This window comes from Phyllostomus hastatus, unplaced genomic scaffold (assembly GCF_019186645.2).
Source record: "Phyllostomus hastatus isolate PE091 unplaced genomic scaffold, TTU_PhHast_1.1 phas_contig_62, whole genome shotgun sequence".
Classification (NCBI taxonomy): domain Eukaryota; kingdom Metazoa; phylum Chordata; class Mammalia; order Chiroptera; family Phyllostomidae; genus Phyllostomus; species Phyllostomus hastatus.
In genome coordinates, this window is record NW_025333921.1 from 15,625,991 (window position 1) to 15,650,578 (window position 24,588).

A 24,588-nucleotide genomic window follows, 5' to 3' on the forward strand; every position below is an offset into this window, starting at 1 on the left:
CTTCCCTTTGGGTTCCTTCCCCAGATCCATGGCACTAGTTTGACAGAGGCTCCGAGTCCAGTTCTCCCAAAGGCATCTGTAAATAGAGCTTCCTCATGCGTCCACCCAATCGGCCCTGTCTCCAGACTCCCCTACCTTTATTCTGAGCTCAATTGCCTCTTCTGATTTCCCAGGGGTGAGATCTCAGCGGCGTTGAGCTCCCTTATCCAGCCAGTACCCGCATCTGGTTCACGTCTCCTTCTTGATGCCTCTCACTGTGGCCATTCCGCCTTTGCTGCTGCTGCTGCTTTGGGGTGCGGTTACTCTGATAGTCTTCCAGGAGCCACCCACTTCCCAGGCTAACTCTCCTTCCAAGCACCCTCGCTCTCGGAGTCCGGATGGCTCACACTGCTGTCGCTGGCTGCAGCCGTCTGTCGAGTGCTTGCTGTGTGCCAAGAGCATGGTATGTCTGTTACCCTGTTTCAACCTGATACAACCTTATGAACTGCAGACACTATTATTGTGCCTCTTTTACCCATAAAGAGACACTTGGAGATCAAGGCTCCTAACCTCCGACAAGTGGTGGGACAAATTCAGGCTCACATTGGTCTGTTGCCTGTAATCACTACACTCACTTGCTACCCCTTTACCCCAGCCCTCAGCACTGGCCCAGGGCACCTAGAATGAAATCCAATTTCTTGGATTGGCATGCAAGCCTTTTCTGGATCTCCCTAGCCCACCTTTTTAGTCGTTTCTTCTTTTCTCCTTCTGTGTAACAGTTAGAATGGACTGGTTACTCCTGGGTCCCCAGGTCACGTCCCTCTTTCCCACCTCTACAGTTTTGCTCAAACCCTTGGTGACATCAAGTACCTGAGGGCAATGTGGCTCCTCGAGCTTCATTTCTTAACCTCTGCACACCTTCTGGGTCCCAAAAACATTTTTTTTGGATAACATCCTTGAACCCCCTTTTCAGGTCATCAGTGTTGCTCTCCTGGATGCAATGTGAACCCTGGAGGATAAGAACTATGGCAGAGGCTTAGTTCGGCCTCCTACAGTTCCCAGCCTGCTTCCTCCTGTGCAGTGGCCCCTCAGGACATTATCGGTTGTTTTGATCTCATACTCCTGTCCGTCACAGCGGTTTGTGAGCAGGAGTTGTGAGTAAGGCCGGGAGATGCCGTCTCACTGTCCGGGAGCTGTTTTGCCCAGGTGTCCCATCCCCCACCAGTGCTCTGCACAGCCAGAGTCGCTTGTTTGATTGGTTTTCCATCCTTCATGGGAATCATTTTTCTTCATACATTTCTGTTTCTAAAGGTTGAATAAAATGGAGACTTGGCTGTACACCAGGGAGGTTTAGTAGAGAAATGAGCAGTGGGACCTCCCCGCCAAACCTGGCTGCAAACCGCTGACTGCAGACCACTGACGGCACAGGAATACAAATGACTTCTTAGTGGTATGGGCGGGACCTGGGGGACACACTGCCACTCCTGTTTTTGATCAGGAGGCGGGCCAGTGTTGGGCGGGGGCGGGGGGGGGGAGGGCTATTCGCACAGCCCTTGTATGGGCTCCCTGCTCTGTATCTTCTGAGGTGGACGGGGTGTCCTCCGTCAGAAAGGGCCACCTTGTCTTCACACTAAGCTGTCACTGACTGGCATAAGTTGGTGACTGGGTTAGCAGCTTGTGGCATGCTTCATACAGAACTATGTGAGTTATAGTAACTAGAACTTGAACAGAGATGAACCATATTAACACACATAACATGGAGATACAATGTAGCGAAATAAACATCTTGGTGCAATTCTGTGCTCCACAACTGTTAGGATCTCTAGATCTTCCACCCCCTAAACTCTGGTTCTAGGCCAGTGTCCCAAATTACAGTTGCCTACAGGAAGGGCTGTTGGCTTGTTAACAATGCTGCCATACTCTGAAGGTACACATGAAGGACATAGGAAGGACATGTGAAGTCTATGTCCTGTTTTTTTCCTCCCTTTAATAGGCGATAAAAAGTAGTATCCAGCTCTGGCCAGGTGGCTCGGTTTGTTGAAGAGTCGACCTCTACACCAAAAGATTGCAGGTTCAATACCTAGTCCGGACACATACCTAAGCTGCAGGTTCATTCCCGGATTGGGGCGTATACGAGAGGCAGTCAATTGATGTTTCTCTCTCTTTCTCTCCTCCCCCCACCCCATCTCTAAAATCAGTGGACATGTCCTTGTGTAAGGATTAAAAACAAGTGATACCCACATAGCTTTCCCACAAGCTTAGCTCGCCTTTCTCCCCACTGAGTAGAAGTCACCTCCTCTGGCTTAGGCCTGGCCAGCTACCGGCAGTAGCAATAACTTGCCCCTGAGAACACAGCCCACCCAGGCCTCGGTGCCAAGGGCAGTGTGAACGGGTCTGGAGTTAGTCTTCCGCTTCCACCCCCACCCCCTGGGCCCGGGGAGGAATTCAGCCCCTCCGGCACTTGTGGGTGTATAAGGGTAGTTTCCCTATAAGCCCATCCTGCTGGCCTGTTGCCCCGCTGTGCCTGGTCCCTGATTATCACTCATTTTCTCCCTGAAACCAAGGCTTGACCCTGAATGTAGGTCCTGTTTGGGTCCCCACAAGCCCACTTAGATTCTAACAGTCCAAGGCTGCACCTGCTTTTGGTATCCTTTAAGTGCCTTGACATACGTGCACACCTCTGCCTTCTGGATACCAGCAGTTCCTGGTCTTCAGTGGCTTCCACTTCAGTGGCTCACACGTGCACTCTGTGATCACAGGACCCACATCAGCAGCTTCCCTGCAAAGTCACAAGCACCACAGACAGTTATCTCCCGTGGCTGCCACACCTGGAATCCTGTGGGGAGAGGTGGGAGCTGCCGGAGGAGCAGGGAGGCGACTGAAAGAGAGCCCGGCACACAGGGACCCAGGACAGTGCTAGAGCTGGGCTGGGGCTGTGTCCTCCAAGATGTATGCTGTGCCCTCCACGCTCTCACTGAGGCCTGTTTTCTTCCATCAGCAAATGTTTATCAACTGTTTTTATGTGCAAGGTGTTGTGTCCACCTATTGTAAAAGGTGGAAATGCAACATTTATGAATGTGCCTACCTAACAGCACTCTGTCCATGGGAGATGCTAAGAAATGTTAAAGTCTTTAGGTTTTACGTTGAGTTTGGTGAAGGACAGCTTCTCTGTTGGGGTCCAGAGTGGTTTGGGAAGGCAGACCTGTCCAATAGATGGAGACATGTGGGGAGAACACTTATCTTGCCAACTGGAGTGTGTGTAGGGTGGATGGGGTGGGGAGGGTCTGGTGGCAAGGAGAGCAGCTGGTGGCAATAACAATAATAATATAATAATAATAATGCAATAATAGCTATCAATTATTGAGTATCCTGTAGGTGCTAGATGTTGCACACATATGATTTCTATCTTACTCAACAACCCTACAGAGTGAATACACTAACTCATGTGGAGACTGAGGCTTCTCCGTGTTGAGCAGCCCACCCAGCATGGCAGAGCTTGTATGTGGCAGAACTAGCATTTGGACTCAGTACTACCTTTTTTCAGAGCCCAGGCTGAAGCAGGTGGGGACTTGAGTTTGGGATTCAAATTAGGGGAGTTATAATCAAAGTGAAAGGAAGGGTCAGATTCGAATGATGATTGGAAGAATCAAGAACACTTGATAAATAACCAGGTTTGAAGAGCTAAGGAGACTTGGAGGGAAAATATTGACTATTTTATAGCCTTGCACATAGGGAGAGAGGCAGTATAGCCACCAGACCCGAAGTGTCACGAGGAGGAGGTGACCTTCAGAGGGTGAGCTGAGAAGGCATTGAGATGAGTTTCAGAAATGCCAGCAGCCAACATCAGCTGTACCTTTTGATGCACACTCTGTCCAGGGAGACCCTGTCGCAGACCAGCTGTGAGTTCGGAAGAGCAGGAGCACAGCAAAGAGAAAGCATGTGTGTCGGGGGAGATCCTGGAGGAGCAGCATGAGGGATGGCCGCAGAAGTGGGAGGAGGAAGAAGAATGGCGGTGTGGCGCTCACGGCAGAAACCCACTGGGGACTCGGTTCCGAGGGAGCTCTCTGACTTCACGCATGTCGGAGAAGTCAAGATTAGTGCCCTGGCGTGAACTCAGGAGGGCTCAGTTCAGCTTACCACACATTCACTAGGTAGCTCCCATTTGCCTGGCCTTGCACTTGGCGCAGGGGATAGAGAAAGACAGTCTCTGCTCTTGAAAGGCTCAGGAAACCTTGCAGATCCAGACCTGAGCTGGAATGTGTTTCGTCCACTTAGCCCAAGATCATTATTCTCTGAGCTTCTGTTTCCTTGTCCCTAGAATGGGCATACTCATGCCTACTCCGGGCAGGCTGTATTCTCTGAGTTGTTTCAGGAATCAGAAGATGCATGAACAACATGCACACAGACTTGGAGCTTAGTGGTGCTCACTCAGTTATGCTTAGAACTCACAAAGGCAAGCAAGAGATTGAAGGGCAGTTTCAGGGGGGCGTGTCTTCCTGCCAGGCCCTGGGAAGCCTGCCTTTCCTTGGGAATGTCATCCTTTCTCAGGGGTTCAGTCCATCACGCCTGACTTCTGCTGCCCATGTGGCTTTTCAGTACTGAAAAGAAGCTCCTATTCCTAGAATTCCCATCCTTTAATGTGATATTTGGCCCAGATGTTCCAACAGAGCTCTCTTTCATTTTTCTTCCCCAATTCAGACAGAGACCAGAGCCCCTTTCTGCTAGTTGGTGGTGTTCTCACTGGCCACACCACAGGAAAGCATACAGTGTGCTCCGTGGCAGATGGAAGGGTCCCCAGACAGCTCTGAAGGTTAAGGCAGCACAGAGATGCACCATGGGCTGTGTGTGGATTGGTCCCTTGTCCTCTGGGGAGCCAAAGGCTGCAGGACTCTGTGTATTTTTGTTGCGGGGTGGAGGGGCTCTTGCTGCACACCTGCTGCCTGTCTGCTCCCTATGTAGCTTCACTGGGCAATGTTGGGGCGGGAGGTGGTTGGGGATATGGCCCTACCTGTGCTTGGCACTCTTGGGAGACTGGTACAGAGATGGGGGTCGATGCCACAAAGATAAGGGCTTCTGTAGGAAACCGTGTGTGACTTAGAAGCTGGAGGACGTGATGGGGTAAATAGATCAAAGCAGGGACAGGAAAGGCCAATATCATGTGGCCAAGGCTGGCACAGGAAGGCTGTGCTGCCCAGAGCTCCTCCTTCACCTGGCTCCTCCCAGTGGGCAGCTCTGCCCACTTCTTTGAGATCAGTCTTCCCTGGGCTTCTATCTAGGACCCTGATATTCTTTTTTTAAAACATCCTCACCTGAGGATATATTTACTGATTTTTACAGAGACAGGGAGAGTGAAAGAAACAACAGTGTGAGAAAGAAACATTGATTGATTGCTTCCTGTGTGCACCCCAACCAGGGATCAAACCTGTAACCTAGGTATGGGCCCTGGCTGGGGTTTGAACCTACAACCTTATAGCGCACGGGATGATGCAACAACCCACTGGGCAATGTGGCCAGAGCTGGACACCCAGATTCTTGCATGTTGGGCTGGGAGGACATTTGGGCTCACCTGTCACTCCTTTCACTGTCTCCTCCCCGCAGCTGGACAGTTGTCTCACTTTGCTCAGATGGTTGGAAAAATATAAATCACCGGTGTCTCTGGGTCACAAGTGCAGCCTTGGGCCTGGAGGGCAGTGAGCCTAAGAAGGATGCTCTAACTCAGGACAAGAAGCTTGTTAACCTCGTATGGTACACTCCCTCTCCCCGGACAGCTGTCCCTGACACCCAAGGACAGCAACAGAGATGTGTCAGCTAGTGTTGATTCTTCCAGCTACACATGTGGGGGCATGCCGCCATGTACTGGTCATGACTCAGGTGCTTTTGATAAAATTTTACATACCTGCCAAGGATTGCAAGGGCCCTACCTCAACCACTTAATGAATCCGAGCAACATTCCTTTTCATCCCAATTGACCAATTCCAGTCTGAGTATCTTCCCAATTCAGTCTCAGTAGTATCAGCTGGAGATCCCTGATGTGTCATTTGATTTTTTTTAAACCTTATTTAAAAATAACTCATATCACATCCACCAGCCGTACACCAAGAACCAAACTGGCCTACTGGGGCTCTTTGCGTGGGCGTTGTGACAATTTAGAAGTAGGGCCAGGGGTACAATTTGGGATCCCCACATGTGCACTCCCACATCCCCAGTCCTTTGGACTATTTTTTGGACCTTTGCTCCCTCTAATTTTATTCCCCATTTCTTCCGCCAGGGACAGGAGACTGGATTCCTTTACTCTGCACTTGTCAGGAATGGGGCTCTGCAGAGGAAAAGGCTGAGAGGTGTCAAGAATATCCCTTGCTCACTCTAGAGCAGGGTTTTCACCCTCAGCACTGTTGACATTTGGGGCCAGATAACTATGTGTGTGGGGAAAGGGGGCAGGGATAGCTGTGTCATGCACTGCAGCCTGTTAGCAGTATCCCTGGCTCTCTACCCGCCAGATACCAGTAGCATCCCCCATCCCCTCAGCTGTGACAAGCAAAAATGTCTGCTGGCATTATCAAATGTCCCCTGGTGGGCAGAACTGCCCCTGGTGGAGAACCATTCTAGAAGCAGCAGCAGGAGCAGCAGGAGGTATTTCAGAGGCCTCTGGACCTTCCTCTTCAATAGGGAGTTTCAGAGGCAACTCTTGCTAGGGGTGCCTGAGGGCATTTCCCAGCGCTCTCTCCCCATTCCTGGGCCCAGCATGCTTCTCTTTCTTTCCTGAGCTGTTCGTTCAACCAGAAATCCCATCACTCCTCACATCAGTCTTGCTTGCTGAGTCCCTGTTGTCCCAGACAGGCTGGTCTGCAGCCTCTCTGACCTTGAACTCTGAGTTGACTGGAGAGGTTGGGGTGAGGGGGATGAGGGGCAGCAGGGGTGGTGGGGAGAGCATGAGAAATCCTAGACAGATGTCCAGCTCTGCCTCTCATGGGCTGTGTGACTTAGAGCACATCATGCATGATGTCAGCACTGTGTCCTGTGAGCTTGTCATGTTGTTGAATAGTATGGCCAGAGACCCGGAATGCTTGAATCCTGCCAATGGGAGTCCCAAGAGAGAGAGACCCCGAGACGGTAACAGATGGGAAACAAAGTGTGGTGAGTCTAGGTATAATGCCTAGTTACAGTCCCAAGAGCTCTGTGCTAAACACCAAGTGATGAAAGCCATTATTTGCAGAAAGGAAAAGGTCATGATCAAGAGTTTTATACCCACAATAACCAAACAATTTTTCCTGCAAGAATTTAATCAATGAAGTGTTTTAATGAACACAAAGTATGTTTTGGTAACATTTATAGGCCATCGTCATCATAATCCATTGTTATAATCAATAAAGCAGAAAATTGAAATAAGCTGTCGGGGTGGGAACACAAAATCAAAACTCCTGGCAGCGCCGTCCTCAGCCACCAGCAGCAGAAGACTGGCAGGCCATGCCGGTGCGCGTGCCGTGCTGTGGGCGCGGGGGCTTCTCCCACGCCCCAGGCTGCTTTCCCAGGGGAATCTCACATGGCTAATATCCAGGTGATGGGGGTTGTGCTCATTTTAAATCATTTCCGTTATATTCCAATTCACGGTATAAAGATTTGTGTTGTGAATAAAGTGCCAGAAAACACTTTATCTGGCTCAGTGCCTAATGACTCCCAATGCAGAGTTCTGACGAAGCTCAAGTGTATTATATAGCTTGGACTTGAGGTCTAAATGGAGGCTCTGTCTTCTTTAATCCCAGAGCAGTGGCCAACACTCTCAAGTGGTTGTAAAGAAAGAGACGGAGGGCTCCATGGAGAAGAAGCAAGGGCAAGAAGGATGGAGGCTTTCAAAATGGTACCTCTGCTCGCCAATAAATGTAGTCCAGTCAGCATCTGGATTCTAACCGATTAGTGACTGTCCTGTGGAACATGAGGATGATGCTGATCTCACAGGCTTGGGGTGTGGGTTAACTGACTTTATGCATGTCCTAATGCAGTCTTCCCACTATTAAACACACCAGGTCTCAGACCTCAAGCAGCTGAAAATCCGAAGGTGCCTCTAGTTTCCCCACAGCAGTCCAGCCTGAATGTGGCGGAGTCTGCTTTCCCTCCCTGCACTTCCAGCGGCACCTCTGGTCTCCCATGTAATTGACTGTGAGCACTGGAAATAGTTGTGGTTTTTAATACAGTGATATTTCCTCTTCAGGGACTTCAGCCCCTAGTCTAGTTTCAACAACTGCTAGCTTGGTCCCAAGACGTGGTTCTTGTTTCTTCCTTGTCTAATGGAAAGAGTGTTTGCATTTGCACAGGGTTTTTAATGGGCTGTAAGCTGTTGGCTCTGAGAGGGATTCTTGGTTCAGAGCCAGGGAGACTTTAAATGTTTGGGGAAGCCTAGGAGTGCTGCAGAAAGGGGCTCCTTCTCTACCATACATGTGACCCATGTTCACATGGACGGGTAGGTGTTCCTGTTCACCTGACAGGCAGGAAGAGCTCACCTGCATGAGATGGGCACTTCCGGAGGGCTTGGTTCCCTGACTGAGCAAGACTCTGGGCCAGGCAGTCTTTCCTGTGAATGTCTGGGGCAGAAGTTTCACATTAAGCCAGAGACTGTTAAGAGGGGCCCCCCCTTTTTTTATCATTCCAGAAACAGTGTGAGGAGCTCCCAGTTTGGCTGCTGCTGGTGGTCTAGACCCTAGAGACCTTGAGATGGAAATAATTTCCAGAGATTCCCTCTTTCAGGCAAGACCATACTTGTGCCACCCCGGAATGACATGTCGGTTCTGTTCTGAACGGCTCTGGGAAGGAGGCTTTGCAACCCTTAGAAACAGATATGATTTTTCATATGCGTGTGCCTCTCCCAGACCCCTTTAGCTGAGGTCTGTCGACTTTTCCCTCTGTGAAGACATCCTTTGTGACTTTAAAGGTCTCTGTTTACGGTGGTCGTCCTTGGATAATTTGCTCTCTGCTAAATCGCTTCAACCCCAGCACTTCTGGGTGGTGGTTAGCACAGTTGGGGACTTCCCAAATGTCTCCCCCCAAATGTCCTACCAGCAGGAGAGTGTGAACTACACACACAGGCACACACAAGCTCACACTCAAGCACACACCCGGCCTCTGGGGTGGCTCAGAATGGCCTGCTGAAGGCTCAGTGTTTCACTGAGGTCTACTCTTTTTCTTTTTAAACTTTCATGGAAGTGTGACATTCTGTCCTAAAACATAGCCACTTCGTTTATTTTTTAAACAGTATTTTAACATATTTAATGTTAGGACAAAATTCATATACGCACAAATTTTTTTAACCCTTGAGGAAGTTGGTCGTTTGGAAATGTGCCACCTATTTTTTTCTTGGATGTCTAGTGTGCCTTGATGTGCTTCCAGTAGCCTCAGTAAGTAAGAGAAGCCTGGGTGGCGGGCATCTTGGCTCTTGGAGCAGGGAGAGATGAGTCTGAATTGTGACTGTACCACTTCCTAGCAGCCTAACTTTTGGTGATTATATCAGCTTCTTAGTTATAGCAGCAAGATATTTCCTACCTGGTAGGGTTTGTTCATTCGACAGCCATAAAGCACCTACTATGTGCCGGGGACTAGAGGTGAATAAGAAGCACAGGGTCCTCTCACATAATGAGGCATTTCTATTCCAGATGGGAGGAACAGACTATACACATTTCAGATGATAATAGCTGCTATGAAAAAAATGAACAGGCAGGCCAAAGTGGTAGTGGCTGTGTGCCTGCATGTGTGCGTGTGCACGAATGTGCATCTTCTCCTTTAGATGGTGTGGTCAGGGAGGACTCTTTGAGGAGGTGACATTTAACTGAGGATCTGATTGGTAGGAAAGAGCCAACTTTGAAGGTTAAATCAAGTACATTAGTAAAGTGCCTGGCACATGGTAGGGGCTTGTACACATTAATTTCCTCTCTTCCTTCAAGAATCAAAGAAATACTATTTAAACATGGGGAGGGAGATTTCGTAAGTTGTCAGACATGATTGGAAGGGTCTCAGAATGGTAACCAGGGAGTGTAAGTGGACTTTGGAAATGGAAAACGTGCGTGCAGCCAGGTTAATAGGCGCCGCAGCCAGGGGCGGCTGCCCTAGGGCGGCCCTGAGTGAGCAGAGGCCTTTCCTGAGCCCGTCCGTGCTGGGGCTCCTCAGCACTTTTCCCTCTGTTGGGAGCACCTAGGTGTTCTTTTTTCATTTACTTTTTTGTTTATTAATTGATTTTTAGAAAGAACGAGAGTAAGAAAGGGAGAGAGGCAAAGGGAGAAGGAGACAGAGAGAGAGAGACATTGATTTTTTGTTGCACTTATTGATGCCTTCTTTGACTGCTTCTTGTAGGTGCCCTGCCCAGAGATCCAGCCCACACCCTTGGCGTATATGGACAGTGCTCTAACCAACTGAGCTACCTGGCCAGGGCTTAGGTTTTCTACTTACCTATTTCCATGACCTGCTCCCACAGGGAATGTAAATACGGGGGTGGGCAAATGTATGTTAATAATAACAGATACTGCAATAATAAATAAATAAATAATACAAGAAAAGAATAAACTCTGTGTTTCATGTACTCACAACTGTGAACCTGCTTTTGCCCTACCCTGTAATATCTTCACCTCCTCAGTCAAATCATGTCAGGCTTGAGTGGTAACTTTTTACCTGTATGGGAAGAACTGATATAATTATTGTATCCTTAAAGAGCCATTATGTAAGACAGAGTATTTCCTAAAAAAATTCCAGTTCCTCTTCTAAAGTATTTTATTTTACACATATCAGTAATAATAACCAAAACTAAACTGATGATTGTATAGGACTTTTCGGTCTGTGAAGGCCTTTGGCATCCAGTATTCTTGAGAATTAAGCACCATGGGGTTAGAAAGAAGAGTCTGAGCATTGGAATCAGCCCAGCCTGGGGACGTATTCTGGCTCTGAGCATCATCTGTATTTTTTTAAATGTGCTTTGTAAGCTGAGGACCTATAGGTCTTTGGAATCTTGGGTATATCCTCGGTGGTCTGCAACTTAAATCAGATTTTTTTAGTTTAGAATTTTCATTTTGATAACCTAAAAATATTAACATAAGTCTATTCTAGATAATCTGAAATAGTTTATTAACTGAATGCCTCTGTTCTAGAAAGAAAAGATTTTTAAATTTTTGAATCTGTGAAAGGGTGGAGGCAGGGAGCTGCCAGGCAGGGAGCCGGTCCCCGGGGTCCTGCAGAGGTCAGACCACGCCCACCTCGGCTGCACCGTGGCCTCTGTCTTCTGTGGGCCTCTCACTCTAGCTCATTCGCAGTAAGTACAGTGGTAAATAGTAGTGATTTTTTTCATTAAGCAGCATTTAAAACTTTTCAGCATTATAGACTGGTCCTCCAATATAATGAATTGGTGGTTTAAAACAAGTTCATTTTTTTAAAAAGAAAAATAACAACTCAAATGATGGTCCATTGTGTTCAAATTCAGAAGACTGTAGTCAGGAAGTGAAACTTTAAAGGCTTATGCCCCTCTTACAGTCACACCCAACATGTCTGTTTCAACCCATTAACCATCCATCACATGAAATTAATATTGTTCATTTGAATTTTTTGTTTTCAGTTTTGTACTGACCCCATTTTTAAATTAGCATAAGAGATTTATACCTGGTTGTTTCACAACTTGGAGTATGGGACAAGTAAGAACAGAAATTAGAGCAGAATATAGTGAAGTGTGCTCCAAATGCTATGGCTGCCTGAAGGACAGGGCAGCCATCCTTGTGGGGGGGGGGGGCGGGCAGCTACATGGTGGATCTTGAATTTACCAGGTGAGGTAAGCTGGGGGTGAGGGCGGACTTTTGAGACCAGTGACACCAGTTGTCCAAGGCACAACTGTCCAAGGTGTGAGTCTCGGTGTGGGCGAGTGGCAAGTCAAGCTCAGGGAAGTGCTGACAGGGGAAGCTGTAGGGCCAGATAGAGGCCACGAAGGGAAGGGCCTAGTGATCGAGGCTGAGGGACTGGATTTAGCCCCAGAGGCACAGGGGAGCTCAGGGAAATCGTTAAACACAGGCTCGGATTCTTAAGAATGTAATTCTGGGAGCGTGGAAAGGGGGAGCTAGGTGGATAGAGACCAGGTAAAAGCAAATGGGAGTGAGGTCTTGGCCTAACTGTGGGCCATGAGGATGGAGAAAAAGGGACAAAGTACAAAGCTATATCTTAGGTAAAACTGGCTTAATTTTGTGTCCAGTTGGAGGGTGGGGTTTGGAACTACTTCCGGATGACTCAGAAAAAGGAGAGTTCAGAAGATGGAGCGGGTATTCAGGTCCTGCTTAGGTGATACATCGAGTATGAAGAGCCCACACACCCTTCTGGTGGATATGTCTACTTGGCTGTTAGGAATGTAAATCTGGTGCTTGGGAGAGAGTTGGAGCTACCTGTGAATCAGGGAGACACCAACATGAAGATCATTGCTGATGTTACAGTATTGCCCTATAAAAAGGTTTAGGTAAGATTGGAAGGCCCAGAATGGAGCCCTAACATTTGGAGAGCATACAAAAGAAAGAGCAGCCATCAGATAGAAGAACTAAACAGATAGAAGAGGAGAAGACAGCTAGAGGTTTAGGAGGAAACCAGGACAGCATGGTGTCCTAAAATCAAGGAGAGAGAAAGTTTCAGCAAGCAGGAGACAAGACATGAAATACCAAGTACTTAGCTTTGAAGAGACAGGAACACTGTCATCTGGATTGTCAGTCTCTTGTCCTTTAGGCAGCTGGGCAAGGAAAACAGTCGAGGCAGCAGAGAGCACCAGTCCAGCAGCTGAAGAGCCATGACATGTGCTTCCACAGAGAGAGGTGGTGCTTGACAGTTCAGGAACCGAATGGGCAGGGAAACAAGCAGCTGGTGCATTTGTCATTCACTCATCCCTGTGGCCATTCATCCATCTTTCAAACATTTCCTGAGGGCCCCGCCACGTGACAGGCTCTGTGTGAGGCACTGTTAGTGAGATTAGATGGAGCAGAAAGAGAAGTCAGACATAATCCCTGCCTGGGGGGCTCCCATGTTGTTGGGGAGCTGGCTTAGACACAGGAAACTGGGGTGCCCGGTGGTAGGGTGCTGTGAAGAGGGATGTGTGCAGTGGCTCTGGAGCTGGGGAGAGAGACCGCTTGACCTGGATGGGAAAGGTCTTCAGTGCTGAGTAGAAGTTCACAGGCAGAGAAGAAGGGGAGAAGGGAGAGAGCATTGGAGCTGAGAGAGCAACGTGGGGAAGGCAGGAGAGGAGAACGGGCTGTGAGCCTGGGGGGGTGGTGGGTGAGAAGTAGAGTTTGAGCTGGAAAGGGAGGGTAAGGCCATATTATGAAAGGCTTGGAAAGCCATGGCAAAGAACGCTTGCATCTTATCTGTTGGAGAGTGAGAACTCAAGAGGCATTGGTAAGCAAGAGAGTAACATAGTAGAGCTCGATTTCAAGAAAATAGCATGGGGAGGTCTGATTGGGCAAGGAAAAGACTGAGGCAGGGAATCTGGGCAGTGTCTCATCTCAAGCCATGTGCAGCCTCATTCATTCAGCAAACCATTTGTAGAATACCTACTGTGTGCTTTGCTCTGCGCTGGATGTGAACATATTCCAGGGACAGGCTTTTGAATTGCCTGTTTTTCAGGGGCCTGCTGGTTCCAGCTACTTCCTGAGGACTGCTAGATGCAGATGGGCATGTCACCAGGCAGGATCCTCTGTTGGAAGGTTGCTGTTCCTCAAGTTAACTTCTGGGTCCAGAAGCTGGCACTCTTTATATGTGAATTACTCATTTTATTTTGACTGTCCTCATTGGCTTGGGTTGCAGATAGGCAATTGCTGTTGAGAGCACAAGGCCAAATGGGCTAGCCACTGCACTAAAGGACACACCCAGACCTTGCACACAGAGACATCTGCTTCTGTTTCCTGAGTAACTGTGCAGCAACACAGGCAGGCTTGGTACCCAGGCACATGCTCTGTGTTATTTTCTAGTTATAACCGAGAACAGTTTCCATGTGGCTGGTGATGAAAGAGTCAGGTCAATTTCAGAAGTGGGAGTGTTTCCGATTATGCAGATCCCATCCAAATATTTACCTCATTCCATCATTTTGGCTCGGTACTGCCTCTAAATATCGTGGCCACACATTTCGGCATTTAGGGAAGATCTTCTGTGCTTAAAGCCTGCTTGGCTGGCAGTGGGCAACCCTGGGCACAACCTGTGGGATTGACTCTCTCTGTTGTGGTTCTAGAAGAGAATCAGTATGGGGCAAGGAATGTAAGCTCTCTTCCAGGAAAAATCAGAGCCTGTTAGCAGTGGAAGGGACCCTGGCCCTCATCAAGCTCAACCGGCTCATGTTACTGATATGGAAACTGAAGCCCAGAGCCACAGACCAACTTGCCCCAGATCACGGAGTGAGTTACAGCAGTCTTGGGACCAGAAAGCAGAGCCCAGTCCAGGGTTTCCCATGAGTCTTCCCTTCCTCCTTCTTTCATCTTTCCACAGTTCCTGTTGCTGCTATAAAAGTATATTGCAAATGGAGTCTGTTTAGCTTGGATCCTATGTGAGGCAGGTATCACTCCATGACTTTTCCTTTCTCGTATGATAAACTCCGATTTGACCTCAGCTTGAATGGCAGAAGTAAAAGGGGTGGGTCAAAAAGCAGGGAATCTGAGGGTAAGAAATACTGTGGCTTGAGCATCTGGGGGCTAAGGAAGTGGCAGTGTATGGTGGAGCTCCAAAGCCTGGAGGGTAAGATCAGCTGAGTGCTTTCCTCTTTGAGCCTCACCTAGAGGTATCCAGTGGCTGGTGATTGTCAAACCACAGGATGCATTTAAATCACTGGGAAAGTTTGTTTAAAATGCTTACTCCACGGCCCTACCTCAGAGGTGCTTATTCACGAGGTGTGATGTAGGAGCTAGGAATCTGCATGTCTGAGGTAGATGTGGGGTTGATGGTGTTGCAGGTACTCCGGGGTCACACGTGGAGAAACAAGAGGACTAGGAACAGAAGGACAGGCGGTACACTGTGTTTTTCTCCAGTGTGTGGGTCAGAGATTATACTCAGTACCATACAGACGGATGAATACGGTACAGTTTGACATATCTGAGGTCATTTGCTATAAGGATTCACCAACTGGGAGGACACAGGAATTGAGAAACAGCTTTAAGGCCCTACACAAAGAACTGGAATTTTTGGGGCAACCAAATTCCCACCTTGCTGAGCTTTTGGATGGCTGCAAGTCCATGGTATTTTTCCTTTACATGGCTCCTGCTTTAGCTACAACTTGATTTTCACATTTATCTATCTTCCCCTTGGCCTCCACTCTCTTCTCCTTTGTTATGGTTTTGTGCAAATGCAGCCTCTCAGCTGTTCCTGAAATGCATTTGTAGATCTCATTTATGCATAAATTACTACCTGGGGGACTCTGTTGCAATGGTTGAGGCTGAAATTGTTTTGCTCCAGTCTCCCTTATCTGTGAGGTTCTTACATTCATTTCACATCTGCTGGCATTGCTGAGATGTAAGATTTGGGGCCTTTGCAGTATGATGGGTCAAAATCAAGAGAGTTGCTTGAGATGTAAGGTAGTATTTGTGTCTTGGAGAAAACCATCACAATGGTCCTTAATTCAGATTTGGTTTGAGGTTGAAGTTTGTTTGTGAAGGTGTACCACCTCCCCACACTTTTGCACAAGGTCCCAGGTAACAGATGCCCTAGCTGAGCTGCCGGCAGTACACTCTTGCTTTTATTTGCTCTCAGCTGTCCAACACTTTGCTCTCTGGACTCAAACTCCAAGGTGTATTTTCGTAATGTTTGCTTTAGGGTGTTGACTTGGTTATTATGTGGGTAAAACCAATCCTACTTTTTCCAGTGTCTCCTAGAATGAGGCTTGAATTTCAGATTTTGCATGTGACTCATTTTCTATGAAGAACAGATGGTGGGTAGAAAGAAAATTAGAAAGCAGTGAAATCTTACATGATTTTACATTAAGGCCGAAACCAAATACATTGAAAACATTTAGAGCTGTTCCTAGTTATGGCTTTACTGGTGACAATGAGAAATTCCCGGGCTTTCTGTGACAAGGACTACCACCGACTCGGCTTACTCCCTGCCTTGCACCCTCTGCAGTCTGTTCCGAATCTTTCTCCATTTAGTCTATTTATTTTTATTTATTGAGCAAGCAATACTGTAACCATGACTGAACTTTTTTAAATTACAAGAAAACCTACCCTGTGTCTAGCTTCAGGAACAGACCGTGTGTTTTCACTTTTCCATGTCTCCTTCCAGGCTTTGCTCATGTGCCCACAGAATCTTTATGTTATTAGAGTCATGATACAGTTACAAGTTTGTATTTGGCATTTCCACTTAACATTGCATTACAAGACTATTTTGATATCACTCTGTATTGTTTGTGATTAGGGTATTTCATTGAGTTATTAAGCCCTAATTTATTTGACCATCCTATTATGGTCAAATGTATTTATCCCCCTTAAAAATTATGATGAAGTAAAACACAGCCACAACCACTCTGCTGGCTGCTTCTATTCTTTTCTAAGATCATTTGCTGTCTGTCCCTGTGAGCCTCTCATTCACTCAGGCCATCGTGTCTAATGGAGACCTTGGTCCTCTGGCTCTGCCGGCTTTGGTCAATTACTGTCTGCAGACGAGTCCTCCAGCCCTGAACTCCTTGAATCCCGAGGCTTCTGGCAAGTCGAGATGGCACTGTCTTATCTTCTCCAAGTCCTGTGCCAAAATGGACCTGGCTTGTTTCATGTTGTCTTGGTTATCACACTTTATGTATTATGATATTTGCAATCATTTAGATACAACTTCGGGTTCTTTACTGCAAGTGACAGGAACTAACATGAGTAATGGGGAATTCAGTGGAAGAAGCTGAGGAGACAGGTGGGCATTGAGGCAACACCAGAGCAAGAGGGATGGTTTCAAAGCACAGACAGCTGGGTCAGGGAGCTACTGCTAGGGCGAAGGACCTACTTCCATTCCTAGTCTCTTGGTCGTTTTGCTGGAGATTCACATTCCAGGGCAGGAGTGTCCAATTGGCCCATATTCCTGCTTGGCTTTAGCTGGTGGGGCCCCTGAATACATTCCCACCTCACTTTGTCCAGTGAGGAGGGGTGATTCCTGAAGGCCCAGGGAAAGGAGAATTGTTGCCAGGCCACCCTACACCCTCACCTTCCTGTCGATATACATTTACACAAACATCCCTGCCTAAAACTAACTTCCATACAACCAGTCCCAAAGTGTCAATAGTTATAGCATCCACCTCCAGACCTTTGGGGGATTTCACTTCTCCCTCTCCCTCTAGAAGAAGCACAGCCTCTTCTTTTGCATGGCCCAAACTGAGTTAAATGGGGACATGACTACCCTGACTCTCCTACATCTCTGCTTGCCTTCCTTTCTCCTGCTCCCTGGCTTATGCCCCATAGTACCGTTTAGAGAGGCACTATAATATTAAGCAGTTGTTTTAATAAGAGGAAGGGGGTAATAGAAGGTTTGGGGGATTTTATCCAAAATATACTTGTGTTCCTTAGCCCTACCCTAACCTCACTCCAGGCAGGCCCTATCACAATCTCTGAGGAAAGGGGCATGATATGATAGGTGTACTTTAATCCCATTAAAAAGCTTCTCTTTTTATTCTGTTCCCTTACCCCTACACCCACGCTGCCCCTGTTATTTAAACCCTCCAGTGGAATGGACAGGGCACCATTTTGGTTTGAGGGCTGGACCTGCTGCTTGCACATTTAAAACTTTTGACTGGTGGTGTAAGTTCTCCTGAGGAAGGGGTGAAATGGAGGCCTACCAGGTTCCTGCTGTGTGCCTGGTAGTGTGTGTGATGCTTTACCTCATTAATTTACTTCATTTACCCAACAGCATGTCAGATTTGCATGATTTTGTCTCTTATGTGTGTTTTCAAAGCCTGTGCCTTATCCTCCAGGGCACTCTACACCTCAGTGAGCGCATCCGCAAAATGGGAAGAAGAAGCTTTGAAGTGAATCTTGTACCAGATGTCAGGCTTGTGTTAAAGCAGTCCAGGCAGATAAAGGACATTTTTGCTAGTTCTAATCAGCTCTTCCTTCCATAATGCTACCGTGCATCCCTCCCCTTCTGTCCGTGGCAGTTCTCGCTGCTGCCAGGGGAGGCTGAAGCCGTCCACATGCACGTTGTCGTCACCCACTCCACTCCTGAGAGCAGCAAGTTGCCTTCCATAACGCAAGCTCTCTTTTGTTTATTTTATTCTTTTAACCATTTTACCCTAAAGTAATTTTACCCTAAAATTTTTAGGGTCCAGCAGTCTGTGTATGATGTGCTTTAAAAATAATCACTCAGATTTTAGTGACGGTCTGTTCATGCGTGAACAGTATGGAATCTTAGCCAGCCCAAAGGTTAGTCCGAATGTCCCTGGACACCCCCAAAGGAGAAGTCCTGTGCGCTCATGCACGATGATGAATTTTACTGACTCCGTCTCCCAGGGCCAACCAGCCAGTTACATGAAGGTGGTGGTAGGTAGGCTCGTAGGTCACACTACATTTTGGTTTTTCACTCTTCGTAGGTCATACTACATTTTGGTTTTTCATTCATGCTGCCCAGTTTAGTTGTGAAAGATTTTCTAATTGGGCTATTTTCATTGCTGGAAGCTACTCATGTTAGGTTGAATCACGTTGAATTATTTGAAGCAGTGAATCATGAAATTGCATTTTTGTATATCAGGAGTGGTCAAATTTTAGTAATTGTTTGTGTTTCAACCTAATGCTTAATATCTGCAGATAGGTTTATTCTCAATATACTTCTTTTTGTCCCGTCACTAATTAGTATACTATAAACAGCTGTTCACTTTGACAGGTACGCCCACCTTACTGTGCACATAGATTGTATCCCATTGTTTGGACAGATCAGATTTCACTGAAGCAGGCTTATTTTGTTTCCAGACTTTTTGGACTTTGTTCTTACAAAACAGGTTGCAGTGAAAGTCTATAAACACAATTTACACGGTTTTATGCAGTATTTTTGAGAATTTCTCTAGAGTGAACTACTGGAGATAGAGCTGTGTGCATTTAAAATTTGGATAGATATTGCAAATCTCCCTCCAAAGAAGCCACCCTAATGTAGACTCCCATTAGCAGTGAATGTTCTTGCCACTGCAGTGTTGTACATTTTATAATCTTTGCTAATCTATTGGGTATAACATGGAATTCTGTTGCTTTATTTTGTATTTATTTGGTGATAATGATGTTAAATTGTTTTCATATATTTTCCTGTTACATTAGTCAGCTTGGACTGCTGTAACTAAATATCATAGACTGGGTGGTTTATCCTCACGGTTCTGGCAGTTAGGAAGTCCAAGATCAAGGCGCTGGGAGGTTTGTTTCCCTGGTGAGGACTGTTCCTGGCTTGCAGACGGCTGGTTTCCTGCTAGGTCTTCAACATGGCAGAGAGACAGAGAAGTCTATCCTTTCTTCTTCTCCTAAGGAAGCTAATCCCATCTCAAGGGTCCTACCCACATGACATTCTCTAAACCTAATTATCTCCCAAAGGTCGCATCTCCAAATACTGTCTTATTGGGGATTAGGGCTTCAAATATATGAATTTGAGGGGGACACAAACATTCAACCCATAATGGCTGTAAACTACCCGTTCATGCCCTCTGTCCCTGTTTGCATTGGGTTGTTTGTCTTTTTCTCACTGACTGGTTGACTTCTTTGTAAATGAGGACATCAGCATTTGGGGTGCGTTTTAGAAGTGCCTCAGGTTTTCCGCTCTGATGTTCACACATGTGCCCGCAGGTGGGGGGTGTGGGGGAGGGGCACCGTGCTGGCGGGTTACCGTCGATGGTTTGTTTTTGTCTCTTACCATGATTTATTCTTTGGTTTTGTTGTTTGTCACTGACTAAAAGAGGTCCTGTTAGTCCTAATTTCAGGAATATTATGTCACAGAAGACTTGGAAGTTTTCCCATCTTGACTGACAGAGAACTCCACGACTATCAGGAAGAAGGAGGGAGGAGCGTCCTTCGAAGGGTGGGAAGGCACGGAGGGCGGGTGAGCGCTGGGTGGGACTAGGAGGCTGACACACGAGGCGTCCTCCCTTTATTTTTTTTCTTGGATTTTCTTCCTTTTTTTCTCTTTCTCTGGATTTCCTCCTACCTTCCTTCCTTCCTTTCTATTTTTCTGCCCCCTTTCCCTTTGTTTCTGGCTGTGTACTATAAAAACACAACTCTGGGAATGTGGTTAGATCTACACCATGGGGACTGAGACAGAATTTCAAATCACTCACCACAATTCAACCATATATTAGAGAATTCTTATGAATAGGGTAGGATGGAATGTGGTTTCATGTCCCCTCTCTCCCAGGGACCCTGCTCAATTTGGCTACAGGAAAGTAAATTAAGAGGAGGATTATTTGTAGGAAGTGGATTTTTAGTATCGCTGCACATCTAACACAAACGGTGTAGACAGTTTCTTAGTTATGTGTGTTACCATGGTGGTAACTGAAATCCCCAAACGTGTCAGAAACATAGTCTGTCTTCGTTTGTTTATCCTGACTCTCCTTCTACAGTACTGAACCATCCAAGTGGATTTATTTCTCTTTTCACCCTTCTGTTCTTGGCCAGCACTGGCAGGGAGGGGACATGCGGCAGGGGAAAAACAAGAACACTAGAGTGGAATCAGGAGACCTCAGTTATAATCCCGTCTGTGCCCCTCATTAGTCTGAGACCGTGGGCAAGTCATACAGCTCTCGGGGCCTCAGTTTTTCCTTGTAAAAGTGACAAAGTCACACCAACCTCCCAGGAAGGCTGAGAGGCCTGTGCCATAGAACCCACTGCTGCGCACAAGAGCTGTCTGCACAGTGCTGGACACAGAAAAGGTGCTCTGCAAATGTCTGTCCACTTTCCCGCCTTGTCTTAGAAGTACTAACACACTGTATTGGTCCCCTAGGGCCGTCATAACAAATTACCACAAACTAGATGGCTCAAAACACCAGAAACTTATCCCCTCACACTTCTGGAGGCCAGAGTTCAAACTCCAGGTGCTGCCAGGCCTGCAAGTGCTCCCTACTGGGGGTGGCTCCCTCCTTGTTCCTTCCAGCTCCTGGGGACTCAGGCCTTCCTGCATGTGGCTTCCTCACTCCAGTCTCTGCATGGGTGGTCACATGGCCTCATCCTTACAAGGACACTTGTCATTGGATGTAGGGCCGACCGGGGAAATCCAGGCTGATCTCATCTCAGGATCCTTAATTACATCTGCAATGACCCTTCTCCAAATCAGGTCACATTAACAAGTTCTGGGTCTGGGTGCGGACATATCTTTTGGGGAGGATCACCATTCAACTCACTACCCACAGTTTAGGGATTCCTTTCTGTATCAAGACTGTGGCCTGATTAGGCATTTTTATAACCACCTCAGTGAACCCACCATCAATTTGATATTAATAAATCAGGACATGTAGGGTAAGAGAAGAAGAACAAAAGCTTGTTTTTTTATTTGTTTGGTATTTATAAGCAGGCAAAAAGCCTTCTCTCCGGGGCCCCCAGTGTAGCAGCCATGAGTGGAGGGCATTCATTGTTTCGGTGCTCACCCCATCTGCCACTCACATTGCTCACATGTGGGCGGCACGAAGCTGCAGCCGTCCCATCAGGGAACTTCCAGCGGTGCCTGTGCTCCAACCCCATCGTCCTCGGCCCTCGTGGCTGTCTGACACCCCGCACTGGACTTCAGCCTCTGCGTAGACTCTAGTTTGCTCCCTGGCTCCCCTTTCTTACTCATCCTCCCTTGGTTACACCCCGAACCTTTTGGAACCCGAAATTACTCTGTGTACTGGAATGCAGGTGACAGGAAGTGGCCCCAGTTGAACCAGTCCCATGGCCTCAGGCTGGCTGAGTGCATGCCTGGGGGCAAGACCTCTACCCATGAGCTGAGTCCTTGCTTTTAGTGACAGAGTTTGGCTACAGCAGTGGTGAGTGATGGCACTTGCTGAGCACTTGGGTTTCCTCTGGCTCCTCACAGCCCACTCCGAGATAATGTGAGCTTCATCTCTCATTTCCATCCGTGGTGTGAAGGAACCCAGCTTTCTCAGTGTGCTCCACTCAGAGGGGCAGACAGTCCCTGGACTTTCTCACTGCCCAGGGGTAGTGTGGGGAGAAAGGAGGAGTGCAAGTGTGAAACGTATTTGAGCTCTTGGGCTAAACAATGCTGCCCAAAGCCAACATCTAAAAAAGGGGGAGCTAAAATAATCTGGAGACATTTTTGCATTTTCATTGGAAGCCTGAGGATTACTGAAAAACCTGCCTTCTAAGGAAAGTCACAGTGTTGCTTGTCCCATGGAAAGGAAGGACATTCCAGATGAGGGGTCCCGAAGCACAAAAGCAGCCCTCTGCTGGGGAGAGAGCAGGGAGCTGGGTAGACTTAAGTCCCAGCCTTGCTGAAATGACGTGACTAGGGCAGGTCACACACCACAACCTCAGCTGGGGAACTTCACCTCTGAAAGGTGAGAGTGGCAGTAACCAGGGCTGCTGTGAGGACTGGAGATTACACATCTCCCTGGCACTCAGTGGGCCAGGTGTGATCACACCTGTAATCTGTGTGATTTCACCTATTACTCTGATCCCACCTCTGATGCCTTCTCAATGCCCCAGCCCCGCCTCCCCCTGTCTACCCCCAGGACCTCCCCCAACCTTGCACTGGCTCTTTAGAGCTCTTCTGTTGCTGCATCCAGGCCATATGTATGGACCTGAGGTGCTTTTCTCTTTGTCTTCGGGTACTAACTCAGTACTGGTATACAGCTGGTGCTCAGCCATGTCTACATAATGAAGGCACACTATGCACTCACCATTAGCACCATGCCAGGCCTGGTGGGTAGGTCTCTGGGAAACGGCCAGTTAAATAAACAGGAGTGTACACTCACCTTCTGGACAGAACTGTAAAACTTTCTGATGTTTCCACCTCCCTTGATTCACTGTGGAAGCAGGAAGAATGTCAAAAAGGTGACTGAATATGTAGTGCCAGGCTCTCTGCTATGCACAGGTTCGATTTTGCCCTAAATCCCTTTCCAGCCTGACTGATGCTAAGGGAACTCCCCAGCGAGGGGAGAGCCTCACTAGGAGGTGAGGGCACCACACTGAGCTCTCCAAAGCCTTGGCACCCAAAGCAAGGACTGCATCATTACTTTCCTAAGCCCTAAGCACTTGTGCCTTGGTGAGTCCTTTCCTCCATAAAAAATATTTAAAATTATACTTTATGAGTGCGCAGGTATAAAAACAAATACAATCCAGGTGGGATTATATTCATTTTATTTTTCAAATTTTAAAACAGGCCCTGTGCCTACTTGTGCCTAATGGACAAGCCTGTCAGGTTATCCACAGTCTTTGAGAGCGAAGCAGGAGCGGGTGTCCTGGTCCCCTAACAGACCTCTGTCTCTGCAGGTGCCTCAGCGAATGGCAGCGGCCGAGGGCGGCTCCGAGGACAGCGGCAGCGGCGTCCCAGGCGTCTGGGGCGCCTGGGGCCCCTGGTCCGCCTGCTCCCGCAGTTGCAGCGGCGGCGTGATGGAGCAGACGCGGCCGTGCTTGCCCGGATCTTACCGCTCGCGCGGCGGCCCGCGGCCGGGAGCCCCAGCGCACGCCTTCTCTGGCCACGTGGTGTCCGCCGTGCGCACGTCGGTGCCGCTTCACCGGAGCCGCGAGGAGTCTCGCGTCCCCGTGGGCATCAACGCCAGCCGCCAGGGCCCGGTACTGAGGGGCAGCCGGCACCCCCAGGCGCGGGTCCGAGAACCCACAGCGGACAGAAGGTACACGCCCTCCCCGACCCCTGCCCACCCGCCACCCGCTAAGGCCCTTGCCCAGTCTCCGTGCCCCGCGTGCCGCACGCCGCTCTGCACCACAGATTGCTGGGGTAATGCATTGCTCCTGCTGGGTGGGGAGGAATTCTTGGCTCCATGTATCTCCTTTCATCTTTTGATTTATTTGCAGCCTTTTAAAGCGTTGAGGCCACTCCCACCCCACTCTGTGGTTCTGAATAGTCTTCAAAGTGAAGCTAATTCTAAGAAGCCCTTAGGCATCAACCTTAGGGAGGCCCTGTGGAGGATGAAAAGGGGACCAAGTGCGGAGACCTCCCTCCCAGTGCTGCTTGCCTGGTGCAGGAGGAAAGGAGAACCCTGGCCCTAGGCTGTGTGGATTTGAGCTGAGGACAAGGTACCTTATAATCCAAGGTGCCTTTTAACCTCACGGGTTTCAAATCCTTGGACAAGTTGAATGTCTCAAGTGTTACCTGCTCTCAGGTGGTATGTTTCAGGATTCTGTGAACTTTTCTAGAAAGTTTCTACAAAACATTTTGAGTAAACACACAGCTTTGAGGCTATGTCTAATTAAGGACCTACACATTGTTTAGAGTCTCAACAAAACATGAAGTATAGAAATGGCATAGTGGCATTAAAATAGATGTATAGCGCTGAGAAGCTTCCCTGGCTATGCCAGCATAAATACGCCAAAGTAGGCAGAGCCCACGGGTAAGGCAGGAATACAGATGCTGAGAAAATCCTGTCAAAAGCTTGACAGATACTGAAAAAAGCAGTATTTACAGATTACATGGCCTAGACCCATGGTAGAATCTGAGAGAATATTTATAAAAAAGCAT

At 47.9% G+C, this 24,588-nt stretch overlaps 1 protein-coding gene across 2 annotated transcripts in view; it reads left to right on the plus strand.

Moving 5' to 3' along the window:
- THSD4 (thrombospondin type 1 domain containing 4) overlaps positions 1-24,588 on the plus strand; it is a 576,129-nt gene that overhangs the window by 72,632 nt on the left and 478,909 nt on the right. For both annotated transcript variants that reach the window (XM_045848582.1, XM_045848581.1), the window contains one exon: positions 23,382-23,743. In XM_045848582.1, the coding sequence (XP_045704538.1) occupies positions 23,382-23,743 (362 nt within the window). The remainder of the gene's footprint in view (positions 1-23,381; positions 23,744-24,588) is intronic.